General features: G+C 42.7%; 1 protein-coding gene across 1 annotated transcript in view; it reads left to right on the plus strand.

The window, feature by feature from the left end:
• BMP6 (bone morphogenetic protein 6) overlaps positions 1-19934 on the plus strand; it is a 90263-nt gene that overhangs the window by 48518 nt on the left and 21811 nt on the right. The window contains exon 2 of the mRNA XM_030478987.1: positions 15490-15682. Coding sequence (XP_030334847.1) covers positions 15490-15682 — 193 coding nt within the window. The remainder of the gene's footprint in view (positions 1-15489; positions 15683-19934) is intronic.

Here is a 19934-nt window from a genome sequence, read left to right on the forward strand (position 1 = left end):
GCAATCGGTCAAATGACTTGGAGAGAGGTTGCTTTGTGGAAAGGAGTTTTCACGAGACTCTTAACAATGACTTAGGAGTGGAAAAGGGTTTTCATGAAACTCTTAGCTACTACAACTTTGTGAAAGGTGTACCTATTACATCAGTTAAATAACTTGTCCTGCAGAGCTTTTAGTTGAGGAACTATTTAGACTGCAGTACTTCAAATAACTCAAGGGTGTCCAGTATAGTTTTGGTTGCGCCTTCTTACTCAAGCAGAGCCAAGACCTTCTGTGTTTCTGATAGCTGTTTTGGCTCAGCTGAGCTCTTTGTGAGTTATCTAAAGTGGCTTAAGTGTGCTTTTGGATTCTACCTGACAAAGCAGCAGCCTTTGGTGAAACCAGATGTGTTTCCCTGACCCCTTTCTCTTTGCATGCTCTGACCTCTCTTACGGGTAGTTTCATGCAACACAATGCAAATGTTGCAACCCACCCCCGTATCACATGTGTTTTGCATAAAGCCGGGCTTAAATTCTTGAAGATACCCCACCTGTGTTTCTGGAAAGGACTTTTTCTGGTTCTGTCCGTAAGAGGAAATACACATGGTGCTCCATACACCTCCACATAGAGGAATAACCTATCCTAGTGGTGATGATGATATTTCTACCTATTGTGATATCAGTGCCTTGAAAGTACAGTACCACCCGTACAGCCCAATGCTGTGAAGCTTTTTGGACAAGGGATTGGTGCTGCTTTGAAGGAACTGACCTCTACAGCACTCAGTCCCTCTGCTGATCTGCTCTCCCTGTGGGGGTGGGACTCTCCTTAGTGGAGACAGCAACCCAAGGGAGCACCCAGCACTGCAGCTCTGTTGTAGATGGGCTTGAGTGCACATCTGGGGACAAGATTTTGTTTTCTGCTGAAAAAGAGTTTTCTTTGAAACAGAAGCATTTCTCAGGAGCAGGCCGATGTCATTAAAAAATAATCAGTTACACAACCTCAGAATAAATTGAGATGAAATTAGTCTGGAAAAGGGAGGTGAGAAGAGACTCTTCCTTCACTCCATTTCTTTGGACTTTGTTAGGAAAAGTGTTGGAGTGGGCTTGCCAAGGCAGCTTAAGACTAGTGACCACAAGCTTTAGCAGACACCCAGACTGGAATAGTGTTTGCATGGTCTGGCCCCGCTATGGAGTGAAGGTGGTGGCAACAGCCTGAAGGACAGCACTGGGAGCTGGGACTTGCTATAGGGGCTTGGTAGCTTTGCATTGAATGAGGAAAGCAAAAAGAAGGTTGTTTAATTTGCAGAGCATTCAAATCATCCGATTGCCCATGGGAAGGTCATTTCCTTGGAAGCTGCTGAGCAGCAGCAGTCTGCGTGTTGAGATTATTTCTCTCTTGAAGGTAGTTAGAGACAGGAGAGGGGAGCTCCCATGCCAGAATTTGAGTGTCTCTTCAAAGGCTTTCTGTCACACTTCCTTCTGTATGCAGAGGACAGTTGAGTTTCTTAAAAACTAAATAGTCATACTGCTTCAGACACCTGTCTAAAGACCTTGATGTTTACACTTGGTAATCCCACGTTACCCAAACAGGATTTGTGACACATTGAGCCAAATCAAATATATGGCTGTGGTAAATCACAGGTGGTATTAACCTTATCTCAACTCAGTCAGGCTGTCCGTTATCAGACCACTGGCCATGCCCAATGCCTTTTTGGGTAAGATGCAGCTTCAGTAGGTCCTATGGCAAACGATGCATTGGATGCAGGGTAGCTATCCCAGCTGCTGTTGCTGCATTGGTGCTGCTCTTGCCACCATGAACAGTTATGAAGAGACAGCAGAAAGGCAATGGCAGAATAAAAATACTTTTCACAAAATTGAGCCAAAAGTACGGGTTAAAATACATATTCAAGAAGGTTTGTATCAGCTTTGCTGTTGTTGAGCATCAATTTTTTTTAATATTCATAATAAAATCTTGCCTTCGAACATAAATACTTCTTCCCACTAAAAATATCTCGTTGTGGGGTTTCTGTTTTCCCTGATTGATAAAGAAAACAACAAAGCAAAATCCAAAATATTAAGAGCATAATTATGAGAAAAGGATTTCTAATGAAAATACTTATTAGAAAACATATTGCATTTACCAGGGTTTTTTTAAGTCACGGGCCTTATCTCAGTGCCTACAGTAGAGGCCGAGCGTTCTGTTTCACCCACACTTTTTCTAGCTTAACCTAAAGCAGATTTGCTTAAGCTTCTGATTTTTTCCACATGGTAAAGGCAGAAACTTTGTCTTCTTCCCATAGAAGAGGCTTTCTAATGCTGAATGGAAAGATCTTTTAACAGTTTGAATGGATGCTATCCTCAATAAGATAAACCTTCTATCTAAAATATTTTCCAGCTCAGATTTTCCTCTGATGGAAAGATATGGAGTGATTCTTTCCATGCATTTGGGTAACAGGGTAAGAAATAATGTTGCTAGAAGCTCTTCAGGATTTTGAAATACAAAGGCGTTGTTATTTGGGTTTGGGTTTTTTTTTTAATGTCTTTGGATGAAAAACGTAGGTCAGAAAGAGTCTGTGAGGTTATATACATCAACACCTCACCGAGACATCAAGCATGTGGAATTCTATATTGCAGTGATTATGCTTTAAAAAATGCCTGAAAGAATTCTCATCAGCTACCCAAACAAGTGCATGTATATCAGGTAGTCACAGGTCTTCAGAAAACAAACAAAAAAGTCCCCAGAAAAACCCTCCTTGGAGCTGGCCTATTTCCTGTAATTTTCTAACTAGCGTAAAGTAGCCAGAATCTGTGGTCTAGACTGGTTTGTTCTGCAGATATTTTTTTTTTTTCTTGGGGATTTACAAACCACAGAGAGTTGGAATGGATCAGAATAAATATTTGCTCATGCACCTACTGATTAGAGCTTTCAAAGTCCCCAATCTTGTTACAACACACATGTGAGCATTAGCATTCACACAGGTTAGGTAAACACAAGGGGTTTCCTCTCTACCCACTTCTCCCCTTCTCCCCCCTCCCCAATTTCAGTTTAATGGAGACAACACTTTAAATGTGGTGTGTTTTTCTTTTGGTATCCCACCATGTTTTCTGCCCGGCAATTCTCTGAGAGACTGTTATTGTACCAGAGAGCACATTTTTTAGGATCTTTTTATTCCCCTTCCTTAGTATCAAGCATATTATTACTCATCTTGGAGCGCTTCATCGCTGCTGTTTCTGAATTGGAGATTTCTCCAAGTATGATAGTATGATTAGCTGCAGCTAATAACATCAATTATACAACATTTAGGTTCTCCTGGTCTCATGTTTTGACTGGAGGAAGTTCTTTACTAGGACATGCCATATAATTAATTGCCCTTTTTCTGCATGCAAACATTGTATGAAGCTTTAGCCCTGCTGTCTCTATCGGAGAACAGCAGTAAAAACATTCAGTCATGCGAGCCCCAACCCCACTTGTTAGGATGGTTTAATGTGCAGGGGTAAAAGTGATTTCGTAAATGTGCATTAAAAAGGGGTTTGCTTGTCAGATGGCCCTCCTGTCTGCATGTTTGTAGAGAGAGTGCATTGAGGTGCTAGCCTAATCCAAACTTTGTAATAGTTGATGGTTTCCTTATTAAAACACAGACCAAAACCATCTAAGTATGTCAGCTGTCTCCCTGGAGTGTTGCTAACACTGTCACATCTATAGCATTATCATCCTGCAGTAACTTTAAAAAAGAAGAAAAATAATATACTTAAAAAACCCAAACAAACCCAGATCTTTTTTATAGCCAGTGTGCTTGTCACCGAGTCATAAACTAAAATCTGTGTCTGGGCAATTCAGTTGTTGACAACAAAAGATAAAAGAGTTATTTTGAGATGAAAATTTGAAATTGGTTGTGGGTACTTATTTCAATTGATCTCTCTGTATATTTACAAAAGGTTGGAGAGTCTTGATGTTTTTCTCCAAGGATGGCATGTGACCAGCCAAGGCAAGAGCGGAGGGCATTACGAAGAGAGAAGGAGTGGAAAAATAAAATCAGTGATGACAAGGCTGGATTGGGTGGGGCAGAGAAATACTGGGATAGCCAAACAGCAGGGACATGAATTGCAGAGAGTGAAGATACAGAAGCCAAATATCTAAAAATTAATCTGTGGGCAAGCGGCTCTGCTGAGAATTTTAACACCTTCTCTTTTCTTCTTTATAAAGTCTGTATCCAGGAACCTTAAATGAGCAGGATGCTGATCATTTAAGGAAAAGGGTCAAGATAAACTGAAAGCCAGAAATGCCTACATACACTGGGTTGGTTTTAAACCAGCGAGATTTACTAATTTCCTATTTGTTAACCTGAGGACTTATGGAGTCAGTTTATGTGCCATTACTTTAAGACCATTTGTATGTAACTTTAATTTTTAAATACTTAGAGCCCAAGGATTGCTTTGTGTATTTGACGAGAGTGAAGGGATGGGGTGGAAGAGAAGGGGGAAAAAAAAAATAGTATAACTTGGCAGAGGCTTCGCTTTTCCTGCTGGATGTTTTTCAGGTGAACTACCCAGCTATGCTACTGTATTAAAATGAGTCCAACTATGTGGAACTAAGGATTATTCCACAAATCCTCTTTTAATAGTTCTTTAAATGGTGTTTTTCCTTTAGTTTTACTTTTTCCCTAGGATTTCCTAACCTGACCGGGACTTTCTCACCTTTCCCAAAGCATTGCATCTCCCTGGCTTTTGACCAGGCTGGGCACCATGCTCCATGGCTGGGAAGAGGAGCTGTGTCCCCCACAGTCCTGCTGCGGGGCTGCAGTCACTGATGGCTTTATCAGATGGACAGAGACATTCCAAGTATGCATCTGGTCACTGGGGGATATGGGAATATAAAAAAGTAATGAAAAAGGAAGGCTTAGAGAACAGCTGTAAAGCGAACTGGGGCTTTTTGTCAAGTTTTGTTTCTTAGTTTAGTTTCTTTTTTAAAGGGTGAAATTCTTTAACCCTACGCAGATTGTTAAAGATGTGTGATATAACTTTCTTTTCTTTTTAAATACATGTTTTGAGAAACTGAAAAGCTGCAGGTTAGGTAAAACTATTAATGACAATTTTGTGACCTCTGCTCCAACCGCCCACAGCGGCTGCAAATTTTTAGATGTCTGATGGCTGCTTGGCTCTCTGCAGCATTGTTATATTGCTTGACAGCAGATGAGATTTCAGAGGTAAAAAAGTCACCTCCCAAACTGCACCGTGCTGGCATGACCAGTGAGCAGATGAAAAAACAAGATTTCAGTGGTTTGGTAGGGCAGGAGACCTCTGTTTTTATGACCAAGGCATGCCAGGAGCTCACTCTGGTTGACTCCAGCTACATCCTTCCTGTGGGTTTCATAGAGGACAATGTGCCCTGAATTCATCCTGTCTAAACCAAGATCCATGTGGTGAAGGGCTTATACCATGGTCCTTCCTAAGTGAAGGCTCTGAGGACATACTGGGTAGGCTTCCCCCTTCTGTTTTTCCACAGGCATCTGCTTCTGGTGGGTGCAAGACAGATGGCAGGGAGCTTTGGTTGGAGCAGGCATGGCTGGTCCCATGTAACGTGGCTGTCATGGAGGAGTGTGAACTTGGAGCTGTGCAGGGCACAGAGCAAGACCCTGAGCAAGGGTTGGGTAAGTGTGTATGGTGGGGACAAAACATGGCATAGCACAAGTGGGAGAGCTTTGCAGGATGTTATTGCCTCAGGAAGAGGGACAGTTACCTCACATTGCCGTAGTCACTGTAAAATATTCTGGGATTTCTGTGTTTAGTTTTCTTCAGTTTTTGTGATCACAGCTATTAAGCGCTTCCCAGATGTGTTAGGGTTGCGCACTGAGAACCCTAAGGGACTTCATGGCCCACCTGCAATGCTGGAGAAGGCTGCGGAAGTGGTGAGACTTCTTCCATCTCTTTTTCTTTGTCCTTTGCTCTCCCTTCAGCTCTTTTATTTGGCCCTACAAGAAGAGTGTGCTGATAAGCAGGGCTGTCCACATGTTGCAGGCAATCAGGCTCCTCATCACCTCTGGAGAACGGAGGTCATGTCTGCCTTCACAGGTGGTTTGGCAGGGTGGGAGTAATCAGGGTGGCCAGCGCTGGGGCTCCTTAAATCTCCTTTAGAGAGGGTTGCCTTTGCTTCTCTCTCCTCCAGTCCCCAGGTCTAGATGTAATGCCATGTAGATCTTCAGAGCTGTGGCATCTTCTTACCTTGACTCTCCTGGAGAGCATTTGCTTTGTAGCCATGTTGAACACTGGGAACTTGTGGCATTTCCAGATCATGATTTTACTCTTTTAATTCCTGCCATCACTTTCTACCCTCTATAGGTGCAGGGCTTTCTCCTTTCTCATGTCTTCTCTTTTCTCTGGCTGATACCAATCCAGTGTCTTTTGTGCTCCCTCACAGAGTGCCCTGCCAGTTCTCCGTGGTCTTTGGCTGGATGCTGTTTAATGCAGTCCTTTGAAATTGGAGCCCTGTGTAAAATACTCAACAGTAAATAATAAGTGACACAACAGCATTTCATGGTGTCCGCTGGAGTCATGTCAGTGATGCTGCCATTACAGTGTGGTGGTGTAGGCTTCTGCACAGCATGACAAGCTCTGAAGCGCAGCTGATTTTTTCTGTGTATTGGTGTCTCGAGTGCTAGATTAAACCTTTTCAATAATTTATAAAACCTTAAGCACTCTGGGCAGTATTTTTACAGGGAGTGATTACGCTGTGTTCAGGAGATATCTTTTTCAACTGGGCTATTAAATGAAAAGCTGAAGCCTGCCTGTAATACAAAGAGATGAGTGCTCGACAAAATGAAAGCGTGCAACTTATCTTTTAAGCAGTTTTATGTTGCCAGCTTTCTTACTTGTTGGTTGATTCACAGTCTTACTGTGAACACAAAACCTCCCCTGTGAAAAAAGCAGAGAGGGAAATGCCCATAAATTAAATAAACCAAAACTTTCTCACTTTGCACAACCTTGATTTTGAAATGTAGCTCAAACGTGCGAGTGAATTGGTTTGGACTGCCTTAAATTCCTGCGGAAGGGCAGATAATTTTGAGAGATGACGCAAGATGAGCCAGGCAACTGCTACACCATTTACAAACTCCTGAAAACATTTCCAGACCCAGTCGGTGCACCCGGGGCAGCTGTACACTTCCAGGGAGCTGCGTGCCGGTGGCCATGCCAGCAGGAAATGTGGCGTGACCTGTGGTGAGCCTGGAGGGTGGGAAACGCTGCGAGCAGAACATTTCCACGGGTGGCTCTAAGCGTCCCAGGCAGTTACTGTGTGGGCATGGATGCAGGAGTAAACATAAAGCCAAGGGAGCAAACAGGAGTGGAGCATGCTCTACCCTCCACGTGTGTAGCTGCAAAGTGCTTCCTATCGTGTGTCCCTGCTCCCAGGCTGACAGCATTGCCTTCTTCCCCAAATGCTGGTCTGCATGCCTGAAACCTGGCTGTGAAGTAGAAATGGTTTTTGGAAAGCATAATATTATTTTAATCATAAATTATTTGGAAATGCAATACAGAAATAGCTCCAGATCAGTTCTTCCAGAGGGGTGTTTTCGCAGTCAGGGTATTTATCAACTTCTCAGTGGGAACTGGATTAATATTGCCACAAAAATGCAAACAGTAGTGCCTTTGATAAAGCAATTTGGCATCTCTTAAGCAGAAAGATGTTTTGTTTTCCTAAGATACAACACTGTTTTCAGTGCAGGGACCTGCCGTATGTGCCAGCATATGGAAAGAAAATACCGTTTTTGTTAACATTTGTGTTTGGAAGCTGTGGGGAGGGGATGAAGGTGGTGGCTGCCTTTGCGGTTGCAAAGTGATCTCTGTTATTGCTAGGGAACAGCACAGGAAGCCCAGAAGTGAATGCTAGTTGCAGAGATGCCGGTGGCCTGCAGTCAGCCTCCCGGCCTTAGCTCCCCCCCAGAGTGTTCTGCCAAAGGCTCTCCTCCTCCTCCTTACATTCAGTTTAGTTCTTCCCATCATGTTCTGGAGCGAGGCTGGTCCCCATTGCTGCCTGCCTCCCAGTGCAGTGTGGAAAAGCTTTACTGGCCATACAGTAGGCATCTTTGTGGATACTGTAAAAACGCCTTTTAGTACTTTCTGGTGTCCCATGGGTATTACATGTTTGGTTAGTGCATTATTTTGATTTTTAGACTGCCTTTGGTTCAAGAGTCCTGAAAGGAAGCTGTTGTGCAACTGTTTTAATCTGATTTTATAAGCCGATTCCAGCTTGATTCCAGCACAAAGAAACAAAGAGGAGCCCATTGTATTTTTTTTGTCCAAAAGTAAAAGGTCCCCCTCCTTTGAAGATCTTCTATAGAATGTTACATTTAGAGAGTGATTTGCTATTGTTTAAATTTAATCTCCATAATTACAGTGGGATTGGATTAATGATGGGTTATTTTTCTGAGTCATTATCTGGCACTCACAGGTATTGAGCATAAAGCCAGGTCTTTATTGGATGTAAACTGGCATCGCTCCACTGAAGTTAGTGGAATAATTCCACTTTCTACTGTGGTGGTCCAGATTTTATATTATACCTGTTTCAAAGAAAGCACCATTTTAAAGTTTGTTGGCCTTGAATCTTCTTATTTTTAAGCTGTCTTGAATCTTCTTGCAGTTGCATTGTATTTATGGTAGCACAGCTAGCTGTTGTCTCTAGACCACCTCAGCTGGACCCGAACAAATCAACAAAAGGTGCAATGTCATGTTCAACCGTAAGTATCTTGGCTTTTTTTTTCCTGTTTAAAAACTTCTTTTTACCCTCAAGAACGCAGATGGGAAAAGTTCATTACTGATGTCTGGTGAGCTTTTACGTGCTCTTATCTATGAGAACAAACTGCAAATCCAGGGGAGATGCCTGGAAAGCAGAGGGAGGGACTGCTCCTTTTTTGAAATGGGCTATTTTTGCTCATTCTGCTTTTCAGAAGGGGGTGAAAAGGCAGGGATCTGGGGAGACCCGGTATGTAGGAGCATAGCAGCAGGAGCAGTAGGCAATGCATTTGATGTAAGTAGTGGATTTAGGATGTTGCTGCAGTGGGTTAGACTGCATGTCTCTTTAGCCTGGTATCCAGCTGACAGTGGCATGTACTATATGTAAGTATGAAAACCAGACACATTGGTGATTCTTTCCCTTATGCATCTGCACTAGTTCCAGGAGCCATCGGTTTTTGCTGTCTGCTTGCTGCAGGACCACTCAGTACAACTTAACTTTTGTGTCCTTGTTAAACCCGGAAAGTAGCTGTGAAGCCTTTTAGTCTTCTGTTCTTCCCATTTTAAGATGTTAAACTGGTATTTTGTACTCTTTGGGTTGTACTCTTTGCTCTTTTTTACACAGTATTTAGGAAATACTGCTTATTTTAGTAATAAAGGTCAGCTTTCATCTTTATGAGTAACACTGCTTCTATAGTTGTGATCGTTAGTCAGTGTGGCGGGACTGTTTGGGAGACTTTGCATCTTTTTTAGAATTGACCTGATAGATTTGGAGGAATACAGACTTATAAGCCTTTAGGCATATCCTTGGTATCTCTGCAGAGTAAAAGGCATGTGCTGCAAGTCCCATCCATGTAGATCCCTTTGTCTTGTGGTCTAGATAAGCACTTTTTGTGTAATCAAGGCAAATTATAAGACCCAAATGAAGTCTGAATCTTACACTCAAGTTGAACATCCTCAGCCTGGATGTATGAAAGGCTTGCATGCCTGAAAACTCGTTTTCTGTCCTCCCCCACCATGTGTCAGTCTTATGAAAGTACTACTAACTTCTGTCTTAATCCTGCCTATACATTGATTCTTACTGCCTTTTACTTCTTTTTACAGCAACTATGACCAAGGTTGAGGGATTTTCTTAAGCTTACACAGATTTTGTCCTGTGCAAACTCTTGACAGTTGTTATTGAAGGAATTCTGGTGATGCAAGCTGTAAGGTTGCAGTGGTAGATCAGTCATATATGTGCATGGTCCTTTTATTAGAGAGGACTGTTGGAATTGTGGTAATGCTTGAAGTGTTTGAGGTGTGATCCACCACTTCATTGCTCCAGATGTGATAAATGCCATTGACTTTATGCAGAAATTGGTGACATAAAACAGGGAAATTGCCTCTGTGCTTATTATATAGCTCTGGTGGTGAATCTCCTGTTAACAACTCCAGCTGTCAGGGGCTTTCTCATTTTGTTACGGGGTGGTCATGTACGAAGGCTGAGAAGAAACGAATAGGAATGGCTTATATTTGTACTCAAACTGAGTTCATGAACACTTGTGCAAAACTGGTAAGCAGGCTGTGAATACTGGTTGCTTTTTCTGGAGTGAAGTTGCAGTGGTCCTGCAAAACCAAGCCATCACTGAAGATCTTGGGGTGCAAAAGATTTTTCAGAAGTTTCAGCCTTGCTGGGGACAGGATGGATGCAGAATGTCCCATCCCAAATAATCATATCTCATTCATTTGCAACCCCACTCCTTCTCTGCCCCCTCCAAGAAGCCAGGTTGTTGTGGAAATGATAATTATTCATATATTGTGGAAATGATAATTATTTATCTATATCTTTATCTATTTATTTAAATAATTTATATAATTATTTATATATAATTTAATTTTGGACCTCTAAGTCATAAGTATACATATTAGTATTTTTGGTTTTAGCTCCTAGAGTATGAGCTAGTGACTTTCTTAAGCCACCATTGAGATTCTCGCCTGAACACCTGACCTAACACTTTTCTCTACAGCTGAGAGCTGGAGAAAGCTACCATTATCACGACACTTGGTGCTGCTCTTCTGAGTGAAAATTGTGTTTCCTTGGGAAAGATGGTTGTCCTGTTATTTCTGCATACCAGTTACTTTAGGTCAAAAAAGATGCTGAAAATTACTGTGCATGAGAAGAGTTTATTTCCATGACTGTCATTAGGGTTACATTTCCTTTGGTCCAAGGTGATGTGACACAGTCAAATGGAAGTATATTGGTATAGTTACCATAATAGATGCATTGTGTTAATTTTGTAATTAATTTTTTTGTGTGCGTGCAGTGTTTTTAAAGTAACAAGTATTGTAAGCAGTATGTTATTTTTAAACCAAGGACATTTTGTGCTGAATTTGGCTATTGCAACACTGGGTTAGAATTAGAATACACAAAATTCAAAACCACAGTAACCCTAATTTTGCCATTCTTGCCTTTTTAACTGCCTAACAATAGTGTTGTGTTTGTACAGTATTTAAAAATATTTGTTAAGGGGAATGTAAAGAGCTACTGGCAGGCTTCTCCGTTAACTGTTTGTGCATGCTCAGTCACTGTGCTCAGAAATGAGCTGTAATGAAAACTCTGGGGCGAGTACTCCCAGTGTCCGCAGCTCAGACCCCGCTTGGCATTGCAAGCAAAGGAGCAGCCGAAGCCCCAGCCAGGGTGAAGGCAGAGACCCGCATAGTGGAGCCGACAGTCCGTTTTGCTCAGAGGACTTACACCCATGATGATTTAAAACCTCTGTTTACCATCTCCTTTTCCAACTCATCCTAGTATGTGCATACCTGGATCTATAGTCTCCAAGGAGCTACTCTGGCAAATGAGTAATAATGTTCAGGATAATATAGTCTGACCATGAGGATGAATTTTATACAGCTATAGTTCATGTCATGACCCTACAATCCCTGGTTTGGCCTGGCTTGGTCTTGACATTTCAGCCAGCACTGGGGAGAGGTTAAGGAAGGCCAGTACCACGCAGGACTGCTTGCTTTCAACCTGCCCTAGCTGTGAGCTGACTGATTTTCCCTGCAAGGGCTTTGTGCAGTTGAGACATGGATGTGTCCATCTTCAGACAGAAATTAGCTTTGGATTTCACATGTCACTGATCAGACTGACCTGGATGAATTCATGTGGGAAAAATAATACTTGGAAAGCAGCTTGAGGAATTATTTCTCCTTTTTACTGTTGCCTTGCGTTTTGGCATGTGCTGTCTGCATTTTGAATACGAGGTCATCTGATGCATTGTATCGTGATAGCAATACAGACTGGGTAATCCTGGGAACCAGCAGCTCCGACCTTCCCTTTGCAAATTTTACTTTTCTAAAACTTGACTTCTTTGTTAAAAATGAACAGTTTCCAGGGGGTAGAAAGCCCCCAGAAAAGAACTGTTGGCATTTTATATTTTGAAGAGGTCTTGCTGAATGAAAACAGTTTATTATTAACTTGATGGGGTGACAATGAGTATATAGAATTTAAATATCTCACCACTCCCACAAAGAAAAAAAAACCACCGCACCCTCCATTGTATCATGGGAAGATACATAGCCAGAAAAACTTTCCAACTCGTTAAACTTTTATACTTGCTTCATACAACCTTAATGTAGACTTTTTTCCATCCTGTGATGTTGTAGGGATGCTTCTGACTGCAGCTGAGGAGTTCACCATCAACTTAACAGTATTTCTTTCTGAACATGCCTTTCCTATAATAGGAAAAGCTAAATTACATAATCTGAAGGATTAAAAAAAAGGTTTCCTTGTTTGTGTGTTTCAGGTTGTTTATTCTGCCAAGCCTGACAATGAAATCAGTCTGAAGGTTTCTCCTGTAATCAGTTTAGTCAGCTTCTGTGATTGTATGGGGCATTTGGACAAGGACAAGGATAAAGGAAGAAAGTTTTAAAAACAGGAAAATACTATTGTAAATGTATCAGGCAAGTTATAAACTGGAAAAGGGTACTTGCAGTCAAGCATCATGCCTGCTGCTACTTTTGATGCTCTGTGGTAGATGTTTTTGGTGGGATTTCTTCCTCTTGTGGCGTATGTTTGACTTTTTAGAAGAAGGGTATACTGACTTAAAGAGACAGAGAAAATACTGACTTAAAGGACTAGAGTCTGGCTGTATCACTTTTAAACGATGTATTTTGTAGTGGAGGTCAGGCTGCTGTAGCTGACTTGAGGTTGGAAAGGACTAACAAGAAGTGATGTTTGGGCTTGTTTTGAGCCCTCTGCCAGGTGGGACAGCTCCGAGCTCTCCCTTGTGTGCTTGGAGAGGCTACATAGCATCTCACCGTGTGGGGCTGTAGCTGGCAGGAAGCGTCAAATATTCCCTGCACTGTTTCTCCCTGGTGTAATTTTAGTTTTCCGGCACCCTGATGGAGCTTTACTGCTTGTGCTGGTAGTGTCCTTCCCCTTGCCCTTCCTGATCATCCTTTATCATGCTCAGCCGTGAGCCCACAGGTCAGCTTGTACCCATGACAGCACGGGGGGAGAAGTGGGTTTTGGCTGCTCATTGCACCTGCGACCAAGGACTTAGCAAGTTCTAAATCGAGAATCCTTGCTTCATACGTGTGTCTCTCCAAACCCATGGATTTAGACATTCCCTCACCATTAATTACATCCTCTCGTCTCATAGCAGCAAGTAAAAAGGCTAAGTTGGGCACGTCCTCCTGCTGCAAGCAGATGAACATGGTTTCTTGTTGGTTGGGTGCTTGCAAGTTTCTGACAGTATGTGGCCACTCTGTTTTTGGGAGGTGCATCCTGCAGGGCTTGCGTCGGGATGGGGAGCAACCAGGCAGCTCAGGCCCCTTCTCAGAGGGCGTGCATTTGAGTAATGCCAGCTATTCTGTATTGCCAGAGTCATTTTCAGTTAAAAGCAGGGGCAGGTGCTTCAAAGGGGAGCCCAGATCGCTGGTAACTGATGACGAGCTAGGTAATTCCTAAGTGGCACTGGAAGTGCGCGGTACCATCATTTGCCTTCGTGCAATCTCTGATGAAGATGCTGGTTTCACCCCCTCATTTTTGGAAGCCATAGGGTCCAGTCACCTGTGTTTGTCAGTCGTTTGACATCTAAACTGCTCAGACATATGCAATGCACAACTGCCAAAATTGGCAGCGGCATCCGCCTCTAACAGCAGTTTGCAAGTTTGCCTGTTTGCCCCATGGCAGCTCTTAATGCAGCATCTCCAAGTGCAGTGTCCCACTAAATGCTCGGCAGCAGTCATGCGGAGGTGAAAAGATTTCCAGGCGAGCTTCAAAGAGAAGGATGTGACTAACTGTCTCACAGGGAGCCAGGACGTGGACCCAGCCAGATGAGGCAGCTCACATGAAAGGGCTGCCAAAGGAAAGGGAGAGGACACAGACAAAACTGGGGCTGGGGGATGAAGAGGAGCAGGCAGTTGGGAAGGGTAGAGGGGAAAATCTCCATGGGCTGTTCCCAGCAGCCAGGAGACGTATCGGCTCTCCAAGGAGGTAACCTGTGTATAAAGCAATGAACCTCAAGCTCACTGGCCGTTCGTTGTTCCTGGCTCTGCCACAAGCCTCTGCTGCCTGTCCTTGGACAAGTCACTCTCCTGGTGACTCAGCATCCCAGCTGTAAAACGGGGATTGCTGCTTACCTCATGGGGTGTTGTGAGGGTGGGCTCGTGGATGCCTTTGCAGTTTGATGTATTAAGGGGGGGGGGGGAGGAGAGCAACAAAAAGTGAGCACAGACACAAACTTCCCTCGCCACCTTCTCTGAATGTAATCATGTCCCTAATGACAATACAGTGATGACTTATTCACCACTGAGATATACTCCTTCAGCTGCACTGGTGGGAACAGTTGTTTTGGCTTTATTTTTTTCCCCTCAGGGTTTTAAAGATGTAATCTTCTATGTTTATGTAATATGTTAATGTTTTAAACAATTTCTAACAGAAAATTAGAAGAAATTATGAACAATAAATCAAAGTCAGGCTAAACCAAGATGTAATCAAGTAATACAAGAGTGGGACTAGAAGTAAAATTTGCAAAGGGAGCCTCAAACAGAGAAAATGCAAATCCTGAGGCCTGAAGAAGAAGGGGTTCTGGTTTGCATCTGCCTTAAACCCTACACCCAATAGTGTACCTGAGGAGGGCTAAAACCAGAAAGCAAAAAGGGTCACTCCTTCTCCGCTCTCTGATTCTCAAATAAGCTTCTGCAAAAGGAAGGGGATCTCTGCTTTACTTTAACCCTTATAAATGTCACGTTAATTTTACTCTGCTCACAAGACAGTCTGATGGCTAACACACAACACCAGGATCCAGAAAACAGCAGTTTTTAGGGCAGTTAGGGAATTGGTTGACCTGCTGCTAACACTTATTTCTGTCTGTGCCCTTTACGTGCTAAAGCAAAATGGAAATAATTGTCTCCTCTTTTGGAAGAGAGGTGCAAGGCCTAAAGAAATGGTGTAAAGAACATGGAGATCCACAGGTGGAAAACCCTGTGGTGGTCACAGCTTCAGAGCACAGGAGCAAAACACATGGTCATATTTCACCTGTCAAAGCTGGCTTTGCTTTAGAAAACAGGAAATCTCAAAGGCATTGGCTAGAGAAGAGGAACATTCATCTCTTCTCAGTACTGTATTTGAAAGGCTTTAGAAGTGTAAGCTTTCCTGGCACTTGCCAAGCTATCTTTGGAGAAGAAAATAGGATTCTTGGGTTTGTTTTTTTTTAAGGAACAGGTGGCAGCATGTGGAAACCTGTTGTTGTTGAATTTTAGTCATGGTTCCTTTTTCCCTTTTCTTTCCTTTTCCCATCTGCAGTTGAGTACGACAAGGAGTTCACGCCTCACCAGCGGCACCACAAGGAGTTCAAATTTAATTTGTCTCAGATTCCGGAGGGTGAGGCCGTCACAGCCGCTGAGTTTCGCATCTACAAGGACTGCGTTGTGAGGAGCTTTAAAAACCAAACCTTCCTTATCAGCATCTACCAAGTGCTGCAGGAACATCAGAACAGGTATGCAGGAAGGGGCTCGCTCTGTGCCACCAGGTGCTGTCCTGGGGAAAGTTGAGCTTGCACATTTGTGTTGAGAGGACTGCTAAATAAATATCAGGATTGTTCTCATTAAGAGGGTTCTGTTGTTGCATGGTCCTTTCCTTGTAGGAAATGGGCATGGCAGAGTGCAAAATGGACCTCAGCTGCAGAAAGTCCATGGTATTGTAGTCCAAGGTGTCGCTTAGCTGCAACCTTTGTGTTGTCTTTAAATAGAGCAAGAATCTGCTGTGAGGCAGTGGATTTTTAAACCAAACTTGTTATGCTGGCATTGCTCTTGTGTACTGAAATACATGTATCCCCTTTCAACTTAGTTCTACTGCATAAATAAAGCATAGCCTGTTTGAAAAATACTGGTAATTAGTGCAGACTTGATCTGCTTTCAGCTGGGCTTACATTAAAGTAAATAAAGCAGAAGAAAATTCAGCATGCTGACCACAGGTACAAAATCACTCCTGGGTTTTCAGTGGCAATGGGGGAGGCAAAAGACAGTGGCAGGGCAGAGGCAGACATAAAAGTCCAGACAAGTGTAAATGGGGTAATTAATTGAAAAAGGATAATGTTTTGGATGGGGGAATCACGTAAGGCTAAAAGATGGAAATAAAGGCCAATTAAATGTCAGAGTAATGCTGTGGTACAAAAGTGTTTCATTACTTCTGCTGAAACGTGTCAGCACTGTAACTGTTCCTTTGCTGCAGGCAAAGAAAAAGATATCAGAAACAGCAGTGTTGAGAAAAAGCTCATTTTCTTTTCTCTGTGAAGGTTTCCTGCGTGTTTTCCTTTCCTGTCCTTCTTTCTACATCTTTTCCATTGATATCATTTGGGGGGGATCTGCCTTTGATTTGCTGTTGTGAGGACAACGTCAAATAGCTGGTGGTTGTTCTATGGGGAGTGTGGCATCTGGGGAAATGGAGAGAAATACTCGGGTATATAGGTGATGGGAAGAAAGTGTTAGTTTTAGATGATCAGTGTTCCCTTTGAGCTTTAAGTTGCCGGTTGCTGGAGTGCCTCCTTGGGTAACGTACTTGCTGGTTAACATGTTACATCAATGCCCACACTTGAAGAGCTGGTGGAAGTCCAGATGGTCATGCAGATTTCATAGATGTTAGCAGTATTGTTCATTTAGAACCACATTGAATAAGAAAATGGTGAGTGTTGGTCTGGTTTAGATTTCACAAATAGAGATCCTACTTCTGCAGCTGGAGGAAAACCTCTGCCAAGTGTCTGAAAGCGATCGATATGCTGCCCTCCAAAGCAGGGCACAGAGTAGGAGAACTGTCAACTTTGATGTGTACATAACATTTTTTCAGAGTAAAGTCAGCAAGCAAGTAAACCACTGTGGGAAAGAGAATAAAGTACAGGATATGGCCCCTAATGTACCCTGCTCCTAACAAATTTGGAAACTCTTTTTTCTGAAAGGAGCTGTATGCAGCAATGATGCTGGCAGCTCGTATCTTTGTTTCAAATACCATGCCAGAAATATGCCAAAATTGGACTGCATTGTGAAGCTGGGATGCGTGTCCTATGGCACTGGGTGCTATGGCATCTGCAGGTACTGGACATCACTGAGTGCTAGAGACCTCCCTTCAAGACAGAGCAGAAGCAGCAGCTCAGGCGAGGATCACCAGGGTGGTCTCTCTCCAGAGCTGGTGAGTATTTCAGGTCTTTCAGGTCCTTTCCATTGTGTTCCTGCTGCTGCTGCTGGCAGTCATGCTGAGGGGATCCCGCTGTTGGGACTGGAATCATAAAGCAGCTTCCTCCAGGTCCAGACTGCCAGCAATTCACCGTCCCTCCTGACATGGGCTAGGCGTGAACTGCTGACCCAGGGATGAGTGTCTGTAGTTCATTACTAACCTCTGACTCATCCAGTCCCTCAAGGCTCCCTTTTTGTTTCTTTTTCTTCTTTATTTATTTATTTTTACTGGTGGGAAGGAGGGAGACCTTTGGCTAAAGAAACTTGCGCTTCGGATGAGTCTAAAGGACTTGTCACATCATCTGTGCAGAGGTGGGTAAGATGTGGCTCACAGATTCTTGCAGCTGTAAAAAGGATGTGCCCTTTTCCACCCTTCTTAGCTTAAAGGATTCTTTCATGTGCATGTAAAATATAAAACCACATATGAAAACGTGTGCTTCTGCATAAATAGATGCCTATGTATGTATTCTCTGTATGTATCTAGAAGTGTATTAATAGTAATTTATATTAATTGTCTATATATTAAAAATATACAGCTGTTAAAAGTTAAGATTTGAGAAGCTACTTACCACTCTTCATTTTTACCTTCAGTTGAGGTTCTGACTCCATAGGCTACTGCTGCTACAGATTGAAACATGCAGCTGCGTTGGTGACCTGGGTGGGCTTTGGCCTGTAAACATTCTTGAAAACAAATACTAAAAAGTTGTATCTAGCTGTTCACTAATATCTCTGCATGGAGGGAAAAAATGCCTCAGATTTTTCTGCTATGCCTTAAGGAGTTTTATTCAGCTCATTTGGGATTTGATTATCAGTTCACTTTACATGCTCTTACTGGGGGGGAGGGAAATCCAAAGTGTTTTTTCTCCTTCTTTTGTCTCAGTGGATTAATTTGGAAGATAATGTTTTCTTGTCCTGTTGAGAACACTAGAAGGTTAAATTACAAGAGAAAAAGCACTATTTTTGTTTTTTTTAATTGAAGGAACTTGCTAGATATTTGTAAGGCCTCTGTTGCATTTTAGCAGATATTTTCTGAGCCAGAAAATAACAGCTGCCTTTGACTTAAAAAAAAAAATATACTAAAAAAAGTCGTGTCACACTTCCTTTGGACAGCTTGATATTTCCTGACATTTTATGACATTTTATTGCATAAGGAGGAGTCTGTACAGATCTTGAAGTCTGGCTGGTTAACTAGCAGGTGAAACAGAAGGAGTTGACATAGCGCATTTTTTCATCTTGTTCTGCTGACAAATATTCCTTCTGGTCAGGAAAGTTAGTCTCTGAAGGCCACAGAAAATGCCTGTTCAGTCAACATTGGCAGTCTTCATATAAAGGTCAAAGACACCATGTTAATCTTGGCTTTTATGAGGTTAACAGTTGTCTGAGGCGATTATGGGTAGCTAATAAAATAGTTTTGGGCACAAATAATTTTTAACAGGGCAGCTGGCATGGATAGATTTAAACCAGGAGTCTGCAATGGAAAGGCAGCATGCAGCTCTGAGGGAAAACATATAAAGAAAAAGAAACCTGCCTGTTCCTGTCAAAGAAGTGAGTTTGGGAAGGCAGGAGATAAGAGGAAGCTTCAGTAAATACAGATCTTCACCAAAGCTCAGAGTCTGGAAGTATCTCTTGGCTCCAATTATGTGTAATGAAGTGGCTTAATTCAGTATTACTTGAGCAAAGGAAAAAAAAATCTCATCTGGACAGTAACAGCATAAGCGTGTGACTCCAGCCCAGATGTGTGCGCTGCTGCACGGAATTGCAAGGCTCTGTTGGCCGATCCCTGATAGCCAAAAACAAAACCAAGCCTGAGGCTAAAATTTCTGCCAGTTACTGCGTTATCAAACTGTTTTTTGCCACTGTAGCCAAGGCTAAAAGCAAGGATTATATGGGCCCATTCGAGACTGTCTCCTAGGTAGGAGTGTATGTGGAGAGAGCATGAATGATCAGAGATCATTGCTGACTGAAATAGCACAAAAGCTTTGGGGAGAAATTTGACCCTCTCCTTGTTCAAAGCCATCAGAAATATGAAAACGATACTTGTGGAAGTTCCAGGCAGTGAAATGCACATTGAGGACACTGTGGTCTAAGTACATTCTCTCTTAAAAAAGAAAACATTTTTCATACTGACTCACTTGTGCCAGTAATATTTTGATCTCCCCATTCCTTCCACCCTTTTCTAGGTAAAAAAAATAGTACCTAGAAACTAGGCTTTTGTTTTTTAACTGAACCACAGCTAACGGGCACATTTTGTGATAACACCAACTGCTGGAGTTGTCAGTGGGATGCTGTGAAGAGATTAATGAAATCCTCAGGATGGGTCAAGCTTGTGGCCAGCTGTCAGCAGTATACATTTCAGATTGTGTGGAGAAGAGGCTTCACCAAACAGGGCTGATGTCTGGTTTGCTCTGAGGGGGATAACTCTGGGTTTTGAAACATACTGGGGGCTGACTTTGGGAGAGAGAACAGGCAATACCTCTGCTGGATGCTTCGGCTTCTGACTCCCAGAGTTTAAGAGACTGTGCT

The sequence above is a fragment of the Strigops habroptila genome, chromosome 1, assembly GCF_004027225.2.
Source record: "Strigops habroptila isolate Jane chromosome 1, bStrHab1.2.pri, whole genome shotgun sequence".
Classification (NCBI taxonomy): Eukaryota; Metazoa; Chordata; class Aves; order Psittaciformes; family Psittacidae; genus Strigops; species Strigops habroptila.